Genomic DNA, 19,427 nt, shown 5'->3' on the forward strand with positions numbered 1-19,427 from the left:
TATATGTGGAAATGTTCTGACTGGGTATTTGCTATTAGAATAACAATAAACATATAATATACATATATATGTCACATGTATTTGAAATCTCAAATAAGGTGAGTCTAAATAAAGTTATGAGATCTGTTAAGAAAACAGGATTTGTTTATAAGTAATGTTAATGCTACTGTTATCATCAACTTCCTTCTAACTTACGTATCGCTGGCCACCTGTTCTAAGTAATTTGCATGTTCCTAGACAAGAAATGTTGTGAACAGTGATGATTCCATTTCCTCACTGTTAAAATTGGTTGTTAATTTTTCCTTGTTAGTTGATTATTTCTAAGTATGATAATACAGCAGCTGTGGACAATGCCCTTTCTTTCACAGTCTGTGATGTGTAAGTGACTGTAACTTGTTGAAACTCAGCCCTGGTATTGTGTTACTATTATTGCTCCTGGGGAGGCTTATTAGCCTGTCACAGAAGATGGAAGAAAAATCCGTCATTCTTTTTGGAATACGATGAGCCTTTGTCACCCACAATGCAATTAATTTTAAAAATAGAAAGAATGGCTGTGATATGATTATGATTAACCAGAGATGAGCTATTGTCCAAGTAACAGGAACTAATCCAGCAGGCCAGAGATGACCTACACAGAACCATCAGTTTGCTGATTGCCATTTCTCTCTGAGTTTGATGAAATATTCATGCCTTCGCTCTCCTCTCTGCAAGCACTATTGATTTCTTGTGTAAACGCTGCTATATTTAGTCTAGACAAATGGAATGTGGATTGCTGCTGAATAAATTGGATGAAAGACTGGGATCTTGCCTGCCTCTTTCTCTCAGTCTTGGGCAATTATTTATAATCAAGAGCAGTTTTTGTAAGTTGAGGGTGATTTTTCACAATTTAGTGATTAGTCTCTGAACAAAGGCAAGCAGTTAGACACAATCATTTCTGTTGGGATAGCAGGTTAAGAAGTCAGATTACCCTTTGAGGCTTACACTAGCTGTTTTGGAGAGTTCTGGAGGTCTTTTTTCCTTATCTCTTTTGGGTTTTGTTCTTCTTTTGGGTGGGGGGGTTGACAGTTTTAGTTTATGGATAATAAGAATGCCAGCAACAAGAGACCCCAGGATCTCTTGAAATTTTACATTTTGCCTTTATAGGGTTAAGTTTGTTTACTGAGATGTCCATGTAAAAACTGAGGCTTTAGTCTGGGCTTTTTAATGTAAAAGTGAAATATATGCTTAACAGCCATTGCTTTTGGTTGGAATAACGCCAACTCTATAAATTAATGCTCAAAATCTCATGATACTCCAGAGCCTTAATTGAAAGTTCTACATTGGACCTTTTGACCAAGAGATCTTACAGGCCATCTTCCTCAGTTAGTTCCAAACTTGTCACAATTATTATTTTTCCTTTTGTAAATATCATGTTTTAGAAGACATTGTCCCCCAAACTATGGTTTATTGATATTGTTTTCCCATTTTCATTAAACTGGCATATACAGCACTATCAGTGCAAGCTCTTCTGATCTATACATTGAAAAATTACCAGTGTCAGCAACCAAGGTTGATATCAGTTCCCCCACTCCACCCCTACAAGCTGACACACACACGTGCCTGCACACACACATGCCTGTGTGTACACACAATTCAGATGATAAGCAAGACATTAACGTTTCATTTAGTGTTTGAAGCCTTAACTTCTATAGACAGAATTTATGTTAGGCTTTATTGACTTCCTGAAAATATCTCTTAAATTTGCATGGAATATTAACTTTGTAGTTTCCAGCCTGGAGTCTTCAAATTTAAGTTACTCAGAGTAGGAGTCACGGCATTAGATACAATTTGTAAAAATATGGAAAAGTAGAAGGGGGAAAATTATTCATATTTCCACCCAAAATACAACTTTCTTTTGTTCTCTATCTCACCCGTCTTTGCTGGTAGAATTCAGAGACTTAATACCATTAAATCTCCAGTAGAATATATGCCCTATGAGGGCTAGAATTTTTTTGTCTTTTAGTTTTACTACCGAACCCAAACATCTAGAATCACCTTGGGAATTTAAGGTTCTCAGTAAATGTACATTGACTAAATTAACTAATTTTTAAAGAGTTATCATAGGGTATATGTCATTTTTATTATTGTTCTTTCACTTAATGTTACAACAACATTTTTCGTGTTCCCATAAACATTATTTTTAATGATTGCATATTTTTCCATGAAATGGATGTGACATATTTTACTAGACATTTCCTTGTAGTTGGTGATTTCAATTAAAATGATAATACTTCAGTAAACAGTATGACATTGAACTGTTTCTTCCTGTTAGTATTATCTCCTTAAGATATATTCCAAGAGTTGGCAAACCTGAATCAAATGGTAGAAATACTTAATGTCTCTTGACAGATGTCACCAGATTGTGATATCACATATCACTTTTTCAGAAGTTTTAAACCAACTGGCAGTGCCACTTGCAACATATAATTGTCTACTTGGTCATATGTTTACCCTATACAAGCGGATGTTGTACATACACATATGCATATATGTGAATCATATATATGATATTTAATCATTAGAAAATGCCTTATTTTTATTTAAAATTTTGCATATCTTTACTAGTGAAGGTGGATTTTTTTTTTTTTAGTTGTTTGGCTATGTTTATTTGTTTTCTTGTTTTATAATTTTTCTAGATGTTTTAGTGTTTCTATTTTCTAATATTTAATAGAAATCATAAACAATTTTATTTTCATACTGGCTCTATATTTTTGTTTGGTTAGCCCCACAGTGTTGATGATTTATTTTAATACACAGGAAATTTGTTTTTACATAATTTTTTTAGAAAAGCATTTATTGAGGGATATATGTTGTCAGTCTTTGAGTGGATTATCACATTTAATCCTTTTAACAACTCTGTGTTGTTACTGTTAATGGTAATTATCTCCATTTTGCATATGAGGGAACTGAGACCTAGAGAACTTAAATAACACACTCAGGATAACACAATTACCCTGAGGGTGATACGTCCTTTTAAAAGTTATGGGAACAGGCATTTAGATTTTTTTTTTAAGGTTTTATTTATTATTTATTTATTTAATTTATTTATTTTTGGCTGCATCAGGTCTTAGTTGAGGCATGTGGGATCTTTTGTTGCGGCACGTGGGTTCTTCGTTGTGGTGCGTGGGCTTCTCTCTAGTTGTGGGGTGTGGGTTTTCTCTTCTCTAGTTGTGGCACCCAGGCTCCAGGGCGCACAGGCGCTGTAGTTTGCATCACATGGGCTCTAGTTGAGGCCCATGAGCTCAGTAGTTGTGGCACGTGTCTTGCCCCACAGCATGTGGGATCTTAGTTCCTTGACCAGGGATCGAACCCGCATCCCATGCATTGTAAGGCGGATTCTTTACCACTGGACCACCAGGGAAGTTCTAGGCATTTAGATTTAGAGCAGAGGTTGAAAATTGGCAGCCTGAATATCAAAGTCGATTGATAGAAGCATTTTTTGTTGTTGTTGTTCCAATAGTTTTTAAATTTTTACAATGATTTGAAATTGAAAATTAGGTGACTTCTGTCTACCCTGGGTCTGTATTTTCTTTCTACTCACCATTTCCCACATTTTAGCTTGCATATTTTTACTTTTTCTTTGGTAGGTCCAGTAGCCCTACAAATACATTATTTTAAAAGGTTTACTTCATAAGGAATATATCTTAGAATATGTTTTCTTTGGTAGGTCCAGTAGCCCTACAAATACATTATTTTAGAAGGTTTACTTCATAAGGAATATATCTTAGAATATGTTTTCTGACTCTGATTACAAACAAAAATGTTTGCAAGTGTACAAATTTAGTTGTGTTAGAAGTTTTCTAATATAACATGACATCTTTTCCTCGATAGAGTTGCATTTTTTTATCCTAAGTTGACTTGAATTTGGCAAGTGGTCCAGTAGAATAAGTTTTATGAACAACTTTGATATCCGTGAATCTTTGGAGTCATCTCTTTGAAAAAGGGAAATGTGGAAGATTTCACAGCAGAGTACAAATTGCTGGCTGAAAATTAGCCTGTGGTTCATTTTATCAAGCCTGATATACAGAAGACCTTTTACCATCCTTGTGAAAAAAAAGACTAGATTTGTTGATGTAAAATTTGTCTAATGGGGTATAGTGTCTTTCACTTTTTATTTGTTTCCAAGTCAATGTGCTAATTTTCTATCCTCTATCATCCATCCTTTTTTTCTGTCTCTCCAGTTGATGTAAAATCAGAGGTTCCTGTGGGCCTGGAGCCCATCTCGCCTTTAGACCTAAGGACAGACCTCAGGATGATGATGCCCGTGGTGGACCCTGTAGTCCGTGAGAAGCAACTTCAGCAGGAGTTACTCCTCATCCAGCAACAGCAGCAAATCCAGAAGCAGCTCTTGATCGCAGAGTTTCAGAAACAGCATGAGAACTTGACACGGCAGCACCAGGCTCAGCTTCAGGAGCACATCAAGGTAGCAAACGTTTCTTTGTCTCTGACCGTTGACTCGGGCAGCCTGCACCATAACATGGGCATAAGAGGGAGCAGTGGAGGGATATTTCACTATGAAAAGATATGGATGCATGGCTGGGAGGAAACTTTGATTGTACTAGTGAAAAACCTGGGTAAGTAAAAGGAATCCTGGCAAAAACCTGCTTTGCGTTTTGGAGAGGAGCCTCTACCACTCTTTTTTCTGTTAGTTTACAGCATCAATAGTAAGGAATAGTAACTTCCCACCCTTTTTAAGATTCTCTTCTACATGCTTTTGTCCATTTGCCCCATCTGCTCTCCACCAAGAAGAACCATGAGCATGGAAAGACCCATTTTATATTTCTAATAACAAATGTATGGATACAAAGGGGGAAAGGGAGGGGGAGAGGGAGGAATTGGGAGATTGGGGTTGACCCATACACACTACTGATACTATGTATAAATAGGTAACTAATGAGAACATACTATGTAGCACAGGGAACTCTACCTAATGCACTGTGGTGACCTAAATGGGAAGGAAATCCAAAAAAGAGCCATATATATATATATGTATGTATGTATACATATAGCTGATTCGTTTTGCTGTACAGTAGAAACTAACACAGCATTGTAAAGCAACTATAGTCCAATAAAAATTAATTAAAAAAAAAAGAATCTGCATATACTGTTCACCAGAGAGGATAAATTAATCCCTTTATGTGAAGAGAGAGCCTTTTTTTATTTTTGTCTTTGGTCTATAAGTAGATATTCTGAGTGCTCTATAAATAGATGTTCTGAGTATGTCCTAATCTTCCTTATGGAAAAGACCTCATAATGTATACATTCAAAATAATAACATAATGAAAAGCTTAACAAAATTTTATATAAAGAAACTGATACATATATTTTCAGTGTTTTTATATAAGTCTAATAGACTGTAGATAAGAATTTATTGAAACAGTTTTGGGAGTAGTTGACAATTAGAGACCCAAGTTGTTTAAATTATTCTAGGAGAAATATGTCCATATCCCACAATTATGTATGATGGAGTATTGTATTATCAGTGTCTGTATATCTATTTATTCTCTTGTATCCTCAGAGATAAATATTACTTCCGCTTTATTTGTAAAATGTCTTTCAACTTCTTGACAAAAATAATGAAAACAAAGCTATTTTGATCTGACCTGGTAGATGTTTAATTTGAATTTATTATGACAGTAATATAAAGTAGCAAATATTTGTAATAAAAAAGTCTGCTTTTATGTCCAACTCCTTCAAAAGTGACTTATGTTAACTTATTAATATAATAAAGTATATGTTATATTATTTCATTTTTATTATATTGTGTTATAGACACTTGATTTTTTTTCCTTTTGCATGTTTTTAAATGTATTTTTTTATACAGCAGGTACTTCTTAGTCATCCCCATTTTATACACATCAGTGTATACATGTCAATCCCTATATCCCAATTCATCACACCGCCACCACCACCCCCACCCCTTTCCCCCCTTGGTGTCTATACGTTTGTTCTCTACATCTGTGTCTCAATTTCTGCCCTGCAGAAATTGATCTTTTACTCACTTGCAAATAAAATACAAGCACATGTATGTGGGGTTAATATAGATAACTAATTTATGTTAATATTATATAATTTTACCACATTGATACTACAGTGTCTCAGAGGGTAAAAATGCTTTTTCTTTCCTATGTTCCTTGTTTTATATTTCCTTAGCCTGGAAGACCTATTTTAACTTACTTTCAGAAAAAGGCTCTTTGATACCTGATGTAAAATGTGGTATTTTTTTCCTTTAGTGAACTTTACTAAAAGACGCTTACAATATATTGACCCATAAGATACCTTAAAAATAAGAGTGAGGATTTTGTTTTAAGTCTCATATGGAATCCTGGTTGTATTTTGCAGTATAGGAAACCTTCATTTAGTTTATAGACTTATTTTTGAGTGATTCTGGAACATTTTATTTCAGTTTGACCTTTGAAACAATAATGTCCAGATTTCCTTCTTCATTCATTCTAGGCGTGTTAAAATGGCAATGATGAATGAGTAAAATTTATATTCTTCCCCATTGTTGAAGGTTTGTTTCATTTTGCTGTGGTATGCAAGTGGTGTTGCCCTGAATATAGGGCAATCCTGATAAGTTACAGCTTTAGATAGTTCTTTTCATTTATGTTTGATGCCTTTTGTAGTTGTAAAGATCAACATAAAATTTTTAAAGTAATTAATTGTTTGATTTTACTCAAAAGTTAATAGTATCAAGTACGTAATTGTTACTTTAGCCCAAACAAGGTAGTATATAGCAGGTTTACTGACACCTAGAAAATATAAAGGGGAGGGAGAAAAATGATTCTGAGATAGCTAAGGAAAACTTAGTGTTTGGAATTATTTTCTAAAGTAATAAGTTGCTTTTTCAGAAACTAAAGTCATACTTAAAATTTCCCTTTAAGAAGTTTCTTTGCTTTAAAATTTTTTTAATTTTATTGTTTTATATTTTTTATGCATAGGACTAAAAGTTGATGCTTTTAAGATTCATCTAGATTTTACTTTTATGAGGAAGACACAGCATGATGCTTTACTTATATTAGTGTTTGGAAGCTTTGGCTTCTATAATCACCTGTTGAGTTAGATGCTGTTATCCCATTTTTCCACCTAGTAACCTGAGGCAGAAACACTGTAACTTGCCCAAGGCTACACAGCCAGTAAGTGGATGCTCCAGGATTTGTAATCTTGCCTCATCTACCTCCAAAGCTACTACTTCATTCTGCCTCTGTCTTGGACTAGAACATGAAACTGGAGGAGTGATGTTTTGTTTCTTTTTTTTTTTTTTTTTTAACCTCATTCCTGCAATCTTTGATAATGAATAGTAGCTGTGGAAATTAAATCGTGTGCTTTTCTAATTCCTAAGAGAGATTAATATTCAATTCCACTGGGGCTTTGGGTGAAGCAATATATCAACTTGATCAACCCCAATATCTATATAGAATTAACATTTAAGGCAAAGTTTAAGCAGAATTACGAAATTTTTGGTTAGAATGGAGTATCTAAAAACACTTATTAAGAGACTGGTGGATCAAATCCAAAATGTCAAAGACTGTAATTTGAAAATTAACCAGAAATGCTTCTAGCCATGTCCTTCTGGGATTAGTGAAGCTATCATGCTTGACATGCAGAGTTGGCTTCCTGTTGCTCCACAGTGGCTCTGATGCCATTCCATATAACTTATTATTTTTGTTCTGTTACTGTGCAGTGTAAATTTCAAAATTTTAGGCACCTATCTCATATAAACAGCAAATTACACTAACTTCATTAGTATTTAGAGTTTAAAATAGTAATAATAAGCAAAATTAGTATTGTTCAAACTTACAACTTAAATTTCATATGCATTTATGAACATGATGCCTGGTGGAGATTATTCCTCTGTCTTATATATGAGGAACCAGTTCTCTGAGTGGCTTAGTGTTGTCTAGATCTTGTATCTAGTAATGTCAGAGCCTAGTAGAACTCAGTCTTGAGTTATTCCTCAGTGGGCACATTTACGATTAGTCCATGTTTATTTCTTAGTCTGAGAGAAAATTGACATCTCAAAATGGTTTTGTGTTTTTTTAAAAATTTTATTTATTTATTTATTTATGGCTGTGTTGGGTCTTCGTTTCTGTGCGTGGGCTTTCTCTAGTTGCGGCGAGCGGGGGCCACTCTTCATTGCGATGCACGGGCCTCTCACTGTCGCGGCCTCTCTTGTTGCGGAGCACAAGCTCCAGACGCACAGGCTCAGTAGTTGTGGCTCACGGGCCTAGTTGCTCTGCGGCATGTTTGATCTTCCCAGACCAGGGCTCAAAGCCGTGTCCGTGCATTGGCAGGCAGATTCTCAACCACTGCGCCACCAGGGAAGCCCTCAAAATGGTTATTAAGAATGCTTTATATTCATGATGTACCTTATTTGGAAGTGAACTCAAGGGATTCAGACAGCCAAACAACAGTGCATCAAAGTGTAGTCTGATGGAAGTGATTTCTTCTTGACCAGTCTCTAATCTGAAGGGTTTTGTGCACTGAGTGAACTAATTAGACTTTGCTATTTTGAGAGAAGAGCTTGTTATGGATATACAGATTGCATTCATCTTTTGAAAACCTTCTTGGAAGGTTTTGAAATTTTTAGCCTTCGTTTTATTTCAGTTAGATTTCCCCCAAATTAACTCATATCTCACTATTCTATTCAGTTTGATTATGTTCACACAGTTTCTCAGGATAAGAAGTGAAGATTTCATTTGTTTATGTTGCAAGGGAATTGGTAAAACAGACTTCTGGGAAGTTCCTGCCTTTCTTTGCCTGTATCATGTATTTCAGATGCACAAAGGAAAGTTACTCAAGGAACTGAAGATCTGAGTGAATTTGGTAATATTGTGATAGGGCGGCGTAGGTGTTGAAACTACCTAAAAACTTTCTTGTTAATGACCTTAAGACCATTTATGGCATTAGTTGCTTGTCTTTAGATTTCAATAATATACCAAAAAATGGGTAAAATGTAAAGTAAATACAAATAATTTCCAAAAGCTCATAACATTTCGATTTTGGTCATTGATGACTATGAAGTCTAAAGAAATTGCACACTCTCATGTCTTTCTCTTCTCGCAAGTTGCAACAGGAACTTCTAGCCATAAAACAGCAACAAGAACTGCTAGAAAAGGAGCAGAAACTGGAGCAGCAGAGGCAAGAACAGGAAGTAGAGAGGCATCGCAGAGAACAGCAGCTTCCTCCTCTCAGAGGCAAAGATAGAGGACGAGAAAGTAAGAGGCACCAGGGTAAAAGACGGATCTCTTCCCTCATCTTTAGCTGATGGTCATTCAGAAAGGAGCCTGATAAAGAGTGGAATTAAACTTGTCAAAATTGTCTGTGTTTAAGTAAAAGAATACATTATGGACCCAAATGTAAGGCTTTGACATTCACATATCAGCTCTCTGCATTCAGTCTACAAGCATTTCCAGAAGTAAACATAGCATTGTTTGGCAAAGATGCTAATTTCTGTTGTTTTGAACCTTAAAAATAATGTTATACTAAGGCAATATAGCTATGTCATTGTGTTTAATAATAAACTCACTTCCACATTACTCCACCATACCTTCCTCCTGCTCAAGTAATAATTGCTCTTTAATAAGTCAAGGCTTTTTTCATTTAGTTTTCAAGTACCCAAACTTTGAGAAGATTTAAGGTAGAATTTTTTTTGTTTTTTTTTTTTAAAAAAGCAACTATCCACAAGAGGGAGACAGATCCAAATAATTCCCCTGTATGAGGTCAGTTCAAAATCAGGTCGTAGCAAGGTTTAAAATGTGATGACTTAAACTGGAATTGTCAGCAATATTTATTTGTTTAATGCGCAAAAGTGCTTTTTAAAAAAGTTTTTCAAACTAGCAGTTCAGAAGAGCTCATTTTAATTTGCTTAATCACTTATATGGTCCCCCAAGATTCTTGACTTTTAAAAAGCAGTGTTCTGTCCCTCAGCAGTATTTTTTAAAGCTTAGGAAAAAATTAGTATTAATTCTGGGAATCCCCTTTCTGCAAAAGCAATTAAAGAAATCATCGAAGGTCTTTTGAAAATTGGCAGTTGAAGCAGTAGTTACAAAATATTACTATGTCATTTTCTAAAGGCTGTTTAGACTCTGGTTTCTTCTTTTAATAGGAAAACTTCATATGCTGTGACGAGTGGTGTTACTTCTTAATTTTTGCTAAATATTCCAGAGGCTTGAAAGGACAGAACCGCAAATCACCATCTGTTTCTGTATGTGTGTGTTTCAGGGGCAGTGGCAAGTACAGAAGTAAAGCAGAAGCTTCAAGAATTCCTGTTGAGCAAATCAGCAACAAAAGACACTCCAACTAATGGAAAAAATCATTCCGTGAGCCGCCATCCCAAGCTCTGGTACACGTATGTTCAGTGTTTGGCTTTTTTCATTCCCAGGGGTAAAGATCACAGGTTCTCAGTTCAGCCAACCTGGGCACAAATCCCTGGGCTGCCAAGTTCTCAGCTATAAGGCCGTGGGCAAGCTCCTCAAATTCTCCAAGGCTCAGGTTTTTATTCTATAAAAAGAGGACGATAATAGTACCTGCCCTCTAGGGTTTCTGGGAAGGTCCTGTGAAACAATGTGGTAAAGTATGTAACAGAGACCAGCTCTTAAATAAATGTTAGCAAGTATCATCTTGAGGGCTAGAAAGTATTATACATGTTCTTTGCCAAATGAATAACTGACAAATGTAGGGTGGGGCATAGAAATTAATTCATATTTTGCATTTTTCTATTCTCAGATGGTGCATCTGATATCTTTACAATAATTTCTGAAGATTTGGCTGGTTGAGATTTTGTTTTACTTGGCTTGAAATAAGGTGGAGATCTGAATTATTTTTAAAAGTCCAGAAGATTTTTGACTTAAGAAAGAAAGAAAGAAAGAAAAGTAACTGATATATCTAAGTCTTCAGTGACTAGTTTACCCGTGCCCACCTCATCTCATTTTTTCCCACCCTGTAAAATGAGAGTAGATTGGCTTTTAACACACAAGCTGACAACATAACATACTGCGGTATTACAGTTTTTTATGCAACCATCTCTCTCCAAGTCTAGTAAAGAGATACTGTGCAACACACAATTCTTCCTTCTGTAAAGTATGAAGGAGGTGATATTTTTAAAAAATCAGGGGAAGAACTGATAGGCAAAGCATATTTGGATAATAGACTAATAGATCATAGTTTCATCTCTCTCATATTTAAAAAATATGTTTAGGATTTTACACTTACATATTTTTTAATCACATCATAAGGATAAGGGAGTAAAAACTTGATTATTTGATACTCTGTTACATTGACATTTCAAGCATGCCAGGACCTGGTTCTATTAAAAGAGTTATTGTTCTTATAATTCTATATTATAAGTATCTTCCCTTCTCTGCATCCAGAAAAAAAGATGAGGCAGATTCTAGAATGCTATATAAATATTTTTTAATGGTTTACATAATTTATACCATGCATGTCAATTGACTTGAGAAACCAATCCCTGAAGAAAATTTTCACGTGTTCAATCAACATCAAAAAGTATTGAAAAAGAAATTCTGTCTTATTACCTAAAATTACATACATAATTTATAACTAACTCATGTTCCTTCTAAGTTAAAACCTGTTTTAAGAAAAGATAATACCTTCTTTGTTGTTGTTGTTAAGTGGAAACAACTACATGCAAACAACTTGTCAGCTGAAAATTCTTTAGCTGTTCCCTTGGGTATATTCGACATGGCTCTGAAATGTTACTTAGGAATCCTTTTTTTTGTAGTGAACTGAACTTCAGTAGGGTCCAACTCCTGGACAACCATAAGTCATTAATTTATCAAATCTGAACTTAATACTTTTTGCCAGTTATGGCTAGATAAAATATCCTTACACCAGGTAATTCTTGAGAATGTTGATTCAAATAAATAATATTGGTAGAATCATCATGGTGGTGATACTACACCCTATCTATATTTTCTCCATATATAATGATTATAGATGTGTATGTCCACTGGGTAATCTATGTTCAGTCCTAAGCTATTCTCCAGTAGCACAATTGCATCTCTTTTACTGTATTAATGCAGGACAGACAAAAGATTTTAAAAGGTCAGGTTCATATTGAAGAAGGATGTGTCTCCAGTCTTTACCTTGAAACTGCTATAGAAGTTTGGAAACCTGAGGCTATTCGCACAGTACTGTCTCTCCAGTAGAAAGGCACCCTCATGTACTACCTAGCAGTTTTTTTTAAATGAAGTCCTTCTGTATGTTTGCTTTTACCTTGGTTGTTCTACATTGTTGACTAAAAAGGATTCGGATGATGACTTTTCCACTAATATGGCTCTTAAGAAAACATACACAATAATCTCAGATGTCAAATCTCAGGCTCTGGGTAAATTCTCTCCTTTAGTGAAGCAAACTTTTCTATGTGACTGTGTGACCAAACACACAGTGGGCATTCTTGGGCATCCTGCATCATTCCGTAACATACTGCTAAATTGAACTTGGTTACATGAGGCTGTGGTTTGTACACACTAAAAAGAAAGAACATAAACACAGCTGAGACACGTGTTACAGCATGTGCAACCGATTATTGCTGACCAATGTGCAGTAAAAACTCAAGGGGAAATGGTGAACCCTCTTTTTCTTTTGTAGGGCTGCCCACCACACGTCATTGGATCAAAGCTCTCCACCCCTGAGTGGAACGTCTCCATCCTACAAATACACATTACCAGGAGCACAAGATGCAAAGGACGATTTCCCTCTTCGAAAAACTGGTAAGTCAGTTCCACAAGAAGACTCCACTTGCTCTTCCATGACCTTCCTGCAGCTTTATTTTGCCATACCTCTAGGGGAGCGTCAAAGGATTTGAGTCATAGCTGTCAGGCTCTCTCCACCTCTGCCCTCAGCATAAGCAGACGCGCACACACACACTCCTATTTCTATATCAGTTCATTCACTATAGTATCAAAGTAGCTTTTTTAATTTAAAGGTTAGTCACATTTGGGTTTTAGACAAATTATTTTCTTATTAGCAATAAAGAGAAGAATTAAAGAAAATAGAAATTTGATTTCTCAGAAAATTTAAATCTTCTCCATTAATGAGGACCTCTAATTTCCTCCATTTCTCTGATTTTCTGTTGCGCCTCAGCCATTTACTACAAAAATGGAAATAATCTTTTCCTCCCACTTTTAAAAACCTTAAATTTTAATTGTTTACTAAAACAGATAAGGCCAAGGCTAGCTCCTGAGTAAGTGACTTGCCTAGTGTCTCACAGATTATAGGAGAACTCATGGTGAAGCTTTGTAGCTAATAATCTCATGTAATTGTATTAAAATTTGCTTAGGGGAACTGGGACAATGAATCTGTAATAAATTTGGAATTTAGTAAACAGCTCTATAGCTTTACAGTCTGTGTTTGTTTTCCCATATTCCTTTTTAGCCCTCTGGTATGTGCATATTTAATGTGTTACATGCTCTTACCTCTATAATAAATATATTTAAATTTTAGCAAGGTAGAAGCATAAATAGCAGTTGTATACATTATTTTCTAAATATTTTGAGATTTTCTAAATATAGTTCTTTAGAGGAAGTTGTAAATTTAAAAAAATTTTATAACCACAATTGATGTGAAGAGATACTCAGAGCAGAGAGTTTGGTCCATTGTATTTTACTCAGATCTACTTGAAGAACTATAGATCTGTTTAATTTGTATATAAAATCTACAGAGTGAAAATTATTTCCAATAATTATATTCATTTTCCCAAGGAATTTTGAATAATTAAAATGGATATAGATTGAGTAAGAATTTATTCTGTCATCTAGCCCGTATTGTACCAGGCAGTGAGGAAGGATGGCCAAGTATTGTAAAGCAATTTGTGCCTTTTTATTTTAATAGCCGAAAGATGTTCACATTTCTACTATAAGATATCAGATATAGTAAAATACTTCAATGGAAGGCTGTGCAAAGGAAAGAGTAAGTTTTATGTATTGCATGAGAATTTCACACTCTTATCTACAAATCAGATTGCCTTTCATGTAAATAAACTTCTCTGGGATAAAAGGAACAAAGTAAAGAGTGAGCCTCCACATATTTCTAAAACATGGCATATAGTTTATGAAAATTGATCCATAAAGGACATGGATTTTAGAATGTGGGGACTTTGATCTGCAGCCTTGACATTTAGTTGCACCAATGGCATGTGTAGGAAATATTGACAGAGATTATGTGAATATTGCCCCAGGTCTTAGGGCAGTGACTGGCATTCAAGAGCCTAAGGAGTCACTAAAAGGAAAGAAAACACAAGTCCCCTTATGGCAGGAGGTTACTGATGAGTGATATAGTTACATTTAGGGAGAAAGACTTCTACCCTGCTGTGCACATAGCCTTTGAATATATTCTTACCACTGGGAGATTGAAAACTGACTGCAGAAGTGACACTGAGTTTGAAAAGTAGTGGCATTTGGAGCCAGTAAGCATCCAGGAAGCAAATTTGATCTTTTTCAATACTTAGGACAAGTACTAAAAGCCCATACTTTTGTGTCCCACTGTTTCCCTGAGAACGGCTTAGGATTTTTCCTCTGAAGAATGAATAGCAAGCTGTTAATTTATTCTTGCAGAATTTCTCAGTCCACAACACAATTCCAAGAGAAATCCTGCTTATTATATACCTTACAAAATTTAACTCAAATCTGTACTAATATGAAACTCATCTTCTGTATCTCTTTATGTGATATGTAATAATAGTGAAAAGGTACAGCCCTTGTCTTTTCTAGTGGTGTATTTTCTGTATTTGCCCATTACGTTAAGTTTCTTCCCTTTATATCGAATATCTGATATTTATGAAGTGTCAGGCTGCTGATCTGTAAAACCAAACATTTTCAAGCATTGTACCAATAAAGTTCTTGAACAGCCATTAATACTTTTATATCTCTATAGGGGTTTCAAAATATTCCTTAATTCAATTCCTATTGTCTAAGAAAAGTATGATATAATAAAATACAGATGTTTTCTACACATCTAAATACTTAGAGATACCCCTCATTAATTACAAATAGGCGAAACTCTTCCAACTTTTATAAATATAATCCATTGGTGTATTTCCAGTGCACTTTGAGAAAGTTTAGGTGTATGTTTGCACTAAATAGAAGAGCATTGAAATGTAGTCAAATAATTTTTACTTCAGCATTTGTTGTATTTTAGTGGCTCAATAGTTATTACAAAAAAGTAAACAATAAAATATTATCACAGTTAAACTTATTTGATGATTAGGGAAACTGTATAAGATAATTTTCAAGTAAAGCTTTATCATATTAAATGAAATCTAGAGGAGTGGCATTGATCATATAGTACAAATACCAGTACAGCCATAATAGAGTGTAGCTTTTCTATTGGGCCCTGATTATCACTCTCTGAGGTCTACTTGAATTTCATTGACTTCAATCTTAGATTTAAAAGAAGTTTTTAAGTGGATTCTATCTTTTGATCTGCATATAATACTAAATACTTTCAATTTCTTTTTAACCTATGTCAGTACTGAATTGCCAATATGCATTAGCAAGATTTACGGGAGTAAAGCTGGAACCAAAGTAAGAAAAGTTCTAATGACCTTAAAATGATTAAAGTGGCCCCAGGGGTGTTCCCTAAGCAGTGAGCAGAATTTGGAACCTCTCTTGACCTCTTAGGACTCAGACAGTGACAGCCTAGGAACAGTCAACCATAGAAGTCTCATTTGCCTGCAGAAATCTGACCTTTGTCATGCAAAGTGGACCTTTACTTCCTTCCCCTAAGGAGAATCATAGTTGTTCATAGCATTTGGGCTTTTTGGAAACCTCAGAATAATATGAAGAGTTAGCTCTAATCAGGCCCATTCCGAATTCACTTTTCTTTTAAATGTAAGAGTTGAGAGTCTTTTGCTCCTTTCGAATGACCGTCAAAGGCTTTCATAATTGGTTCTGAAGTTAAGAATAAAATAATTTTTGAAATTTTTATATTTATTGCCCACACTTAAAGTAGCACTTCCTTTTAGAATTACCCTCTGTGATTACTTTTGTTCCATAACACAAGAATTTGTTGATTCTGAAATTTGGATTATTTTACTGAACTTTAGGTTTTGGCTGCAAATTATATCATGCTGTAGTAGGTGATTTTTTTTTCCTCTAATATAATGCTCTGCGGGACTGATAATGAACTATAAAATAGGGAAAGGAAGCTTCTGGGTCCGGGTACTTTTGAAATAGTACATATTTCTCACAAAGATGCTGCGTATGTGGTGACTTTGAACTGACCTCCAAAACCATTTGAATTGGATTCTGTTACAAAGAGTGTGTGCATATGTTTCATAAAATATTATGGTAAAACATTCTAGAGGTTTTATGCTCCATTGTATTATTGGGGTCTTACCCAGTGAACTTTGCCTTTCTTTGAGTGTTACAATCTTTCCACTTAATACTTCTGAACAAAGTGAGCTGGCTGGCTAGATTCACCTCTTAAAGAGCACAAGCCATGTAAAGCTACAGCTTGGCTTGGGCTAATAGGACTGTTCCCGCCCCACTGAAATATTCATTTTAATGGTCAGCAGCACTAGAATAGGACTCAAAGATGGAAGGGGTCCAAACATAAGTTAAGGTTTTAGAAGGCCAATGTAATTTTCCACACTGAGTAATTGGAAGGAAGGCAGAGATGAGATATATAACTATATACATCTCCCTCAGTATAGCAGTTAGAAGTTATGTTCTGATACCTTGGTGACCTGTTCAAGTTATTATAATCCAGAATTAGTACAAGGAGGTTTTTAAACAATGTTTTAAAATCTCTCTTGCTCTCTCTCTCTGTCTGTCTGTCTCTCTCTCTAGCTCTGTGTCTTTCTCATAATACACAATCACACATGCATGTGTACACATGGACATGCACACACATTTTTGCACAGATAGCACTAACGTTTATAAAAATATTCACTCAGAATCTTATTCCAGATTGACCAAAACTGGAGTATTTTTATATATCTTAGTACGCAATCCTAGTTCCATTGTAGTGGCTCTTCTTGCTTAAAATTATTGAAATGTAATCTTTGTGATAAGTCTTACACTAGTTTTCCCAGAATTGGGAAGCAATGTGGCACAGTAACACAGGCTTTGAATCTACCTACCAGCTTGAAATCTGGATCATCAATCTTGGGAGATTTACTTAACCTCTTTAGGTTGTGATTCTCTCATCTGTAAAATGGGAATAATTTTTGTACTTGGTTCATACAGTTATTTTGAGGATTCAGTTAAGTAATGCATGTCATGCACTTAGGATCATACCTAGGACTTAGGAAGGGCTTAGTAAATCTTAACTTTGCGTTTCTAGTTGATAAGGAATTGAGTTTCATTTATTTTCATCAGTGAAAACTAAATTGCTTATTTTTGTGGAAAGTCTTTTCAAGGACTTGTATTCTGCCACCTTATTGATAAAATGAGAAAACTGAGGAGCAAGTGATAAACATTTTCACTTTAAGCTATCTGCTGCTTACAATGCTAATCTCAAGATGGGAATAAAGGGCTTTGTTAATTTTGCATATTTGCTGGCATTTGGGAGCATAGTATGGTGTCAAAAAGTAGCAGCACATTTGTTTCTTTCCTTCACCATAGGAGGAGCTCTTATTAATGCTCTGTCCTCACTAGAGCCAAACAGAGTTTTAATTTCTGCCATTGACTTCATTTTAAAATCAATAGACTTTAATTTTTAGAACAGTTTTAGATTTACTGAAAAATTGACCCATAGTATAGACGGTTCCCATATTACTCTTCCCTCTCTCCTGTAGTCTCCGCTCTTGTTAACATCTTGCATTAGTGTGGTACATTTGGTACAATTGAGTGACTATCAATACATTATTATGAATGTAACCCATAATTTACATTAAGGTTTACTCTTTGTGTTGTAACGTTCTATTGATTTTGACAAATGTATATGTTATACCATGTACCCACCGTTACAATATAATGCAGAATAGTTTCCTTGCCCTAAAAATCCTTTGTGCTCCCTCTGTTCATCCCTCCTTCCATCAACCGCTGGTAACCACTGATATTTTTACTGTCTCTCTGGTTTTGCCTTCTGCAGAATGTCATATATTTGGAATCATACAGTATGTAGCCCTTTCAGACTAGCTTCTTTCGCTTGGCGCTATGCATTTAAGATCCCTCCGTGTCTTTCTGTGGCTTGAAAGATCTTTTTAGCACTGAATAATACTGCATTATATGGGACAGGCCACAGCTTGTTTAACCGTTTACCTATTGAAAGGTATCTTGGTTCCTTCCACGTTTTGACAATTATGAATAAAGTGGCCCTAAACATTCACATGTAGGTTTTTGTGTGGATGTCGGTTTTCAGCTCAATTAGGTAAAAGCCTAGGAGTGCAATAGCTGGATTTTATGGTGAGACTGTGTTCAGTTTTGTAAGACACTGCCCAACTGTCTTCCAAAGTGGCTGTACTATTTTGCATGCCCACCAGCAGTGGATCAGATTTCCTGTTGCTCCACATTCTCACCAGCACTTGGTATTTTCAGTTTAGTGTTCTGTATTTTAACCATTCTAGTAGGTATATAATGGTTTCTCATAATGGTTTTAATTTGTAATTTCCCAGTGTTAGCATGGTATATCTTTCTTCATCCCTTTACTTTTAATCTGTGTCTTTATATTTTAAATGGTTTTCTCATAGACAACATACCGTTGTATCTTTGTTTCTTAACCCACTTTGACAGTCTCTTTTAATTAGTGTATTAGACCAGTCACATTTAAAGTGGTAATGGATATAGTTAGATCAATGTCTACCATGTTTGTAACTGTTTTCTCATCATTGTACTTACTCTTTTTTTTTTTTTTAATCTTCCCTCCTTTTTCTGCCTTCTCTGGTTTTAACTGAACATTGTATATGATTCCATGTTCTCTACTGTCTTAGCATACCAGTGTTTTTTTTGTTTGTTTTTTTGTGGTACGCGGGCCTCTCACTGTTGTGGCCTCTCCCGTTGCGGAGCACAGGCTCCGGACGTGCAGGCTCAGTGGCCATGGCTCACGGGCCCCAGCCGCTCCGTGGCGTGTGGGATCTTCCCGGACCAGGGCACGAACCCGCGTCCCCTGCATCGGCAGGCAGACTCTCAACCACTGCGCCACCAGGGAAGCCCTGTACCTCTTTTAAAAAAATTTCTGTGGTGGTTTCCTTAGAGTTTGAAGTGCACGTTTGTAGCAAATCTATACCCACTTTCAAATCACACTATACTGCTTAATGGGTATAGGTACTTTATAACAGAGTATTCCCAATTCCTCTCTTCCATCTTTTATAATTTTGCTGTCATTAACTTCACTTTCCCATAGTGATATTCTTATTTTGAATAGTCAATTAGTCAATTAAAAATAAGAAAAATAAAACATTTCATTTTACCTTCATTTATTTC

General features: G+C 35.4%; 1 protein-coding gene across 12 annotated transcripts in view; it reads left to right on the top strand.

The window, feature by feature from the left end:
- The window catches only part of HDAC9 (histone deacetylase 9), a 196,710-nt gene that overhangs the window by 97,510 nt on the left and 79,773 nt on the right, over positions 1–19,427 (top strand). For 4 of the 12 annotated variants that reach the window (XM_089917696.1, XM_022587747.2, XM_089917698.1 and 1 more), the window contains exons 3-6: positions 4,221–4,462; positions 9,116–9,257; positions 10,264–10,390; positions 12,652–12,773. In XM_089917696.1, coding sequence (XP_089773822.1) covers positions 4,221–4,462; positions 9,116–9,257; positions 10,264–10,390; positions 12,652–12,773 — 633 coding nt within the window. Of the gene's footprint in view, positions 1–4,220; positions 4,463–9,106; positions 9,258–10,263; positions 10,391–12,651; positions 12,774–19,427 lie in introns of all 12 variants that reach the window. The other 8 variants (XM_022587745.2, XM_089917695.1, XM_089917699.1 and 5 more) reach the window with 3 other exon arrangements.

This window comes from Delphinapterus leucas, chromosome 9, assembly GCF_059928025.1.
Source record: "Delphinapterus leucas isolate spDelLeu-1000000601 "Yukka" chromosome 9, BTC_Dleu_Yukka2, whole genome shotgun sequence".
NCBI lineage: Eukaryota > Metazoa > Chordata > Mammalia > Artiodactyla > Monodontidae > Delphinapterus > Delphinapterus leucas.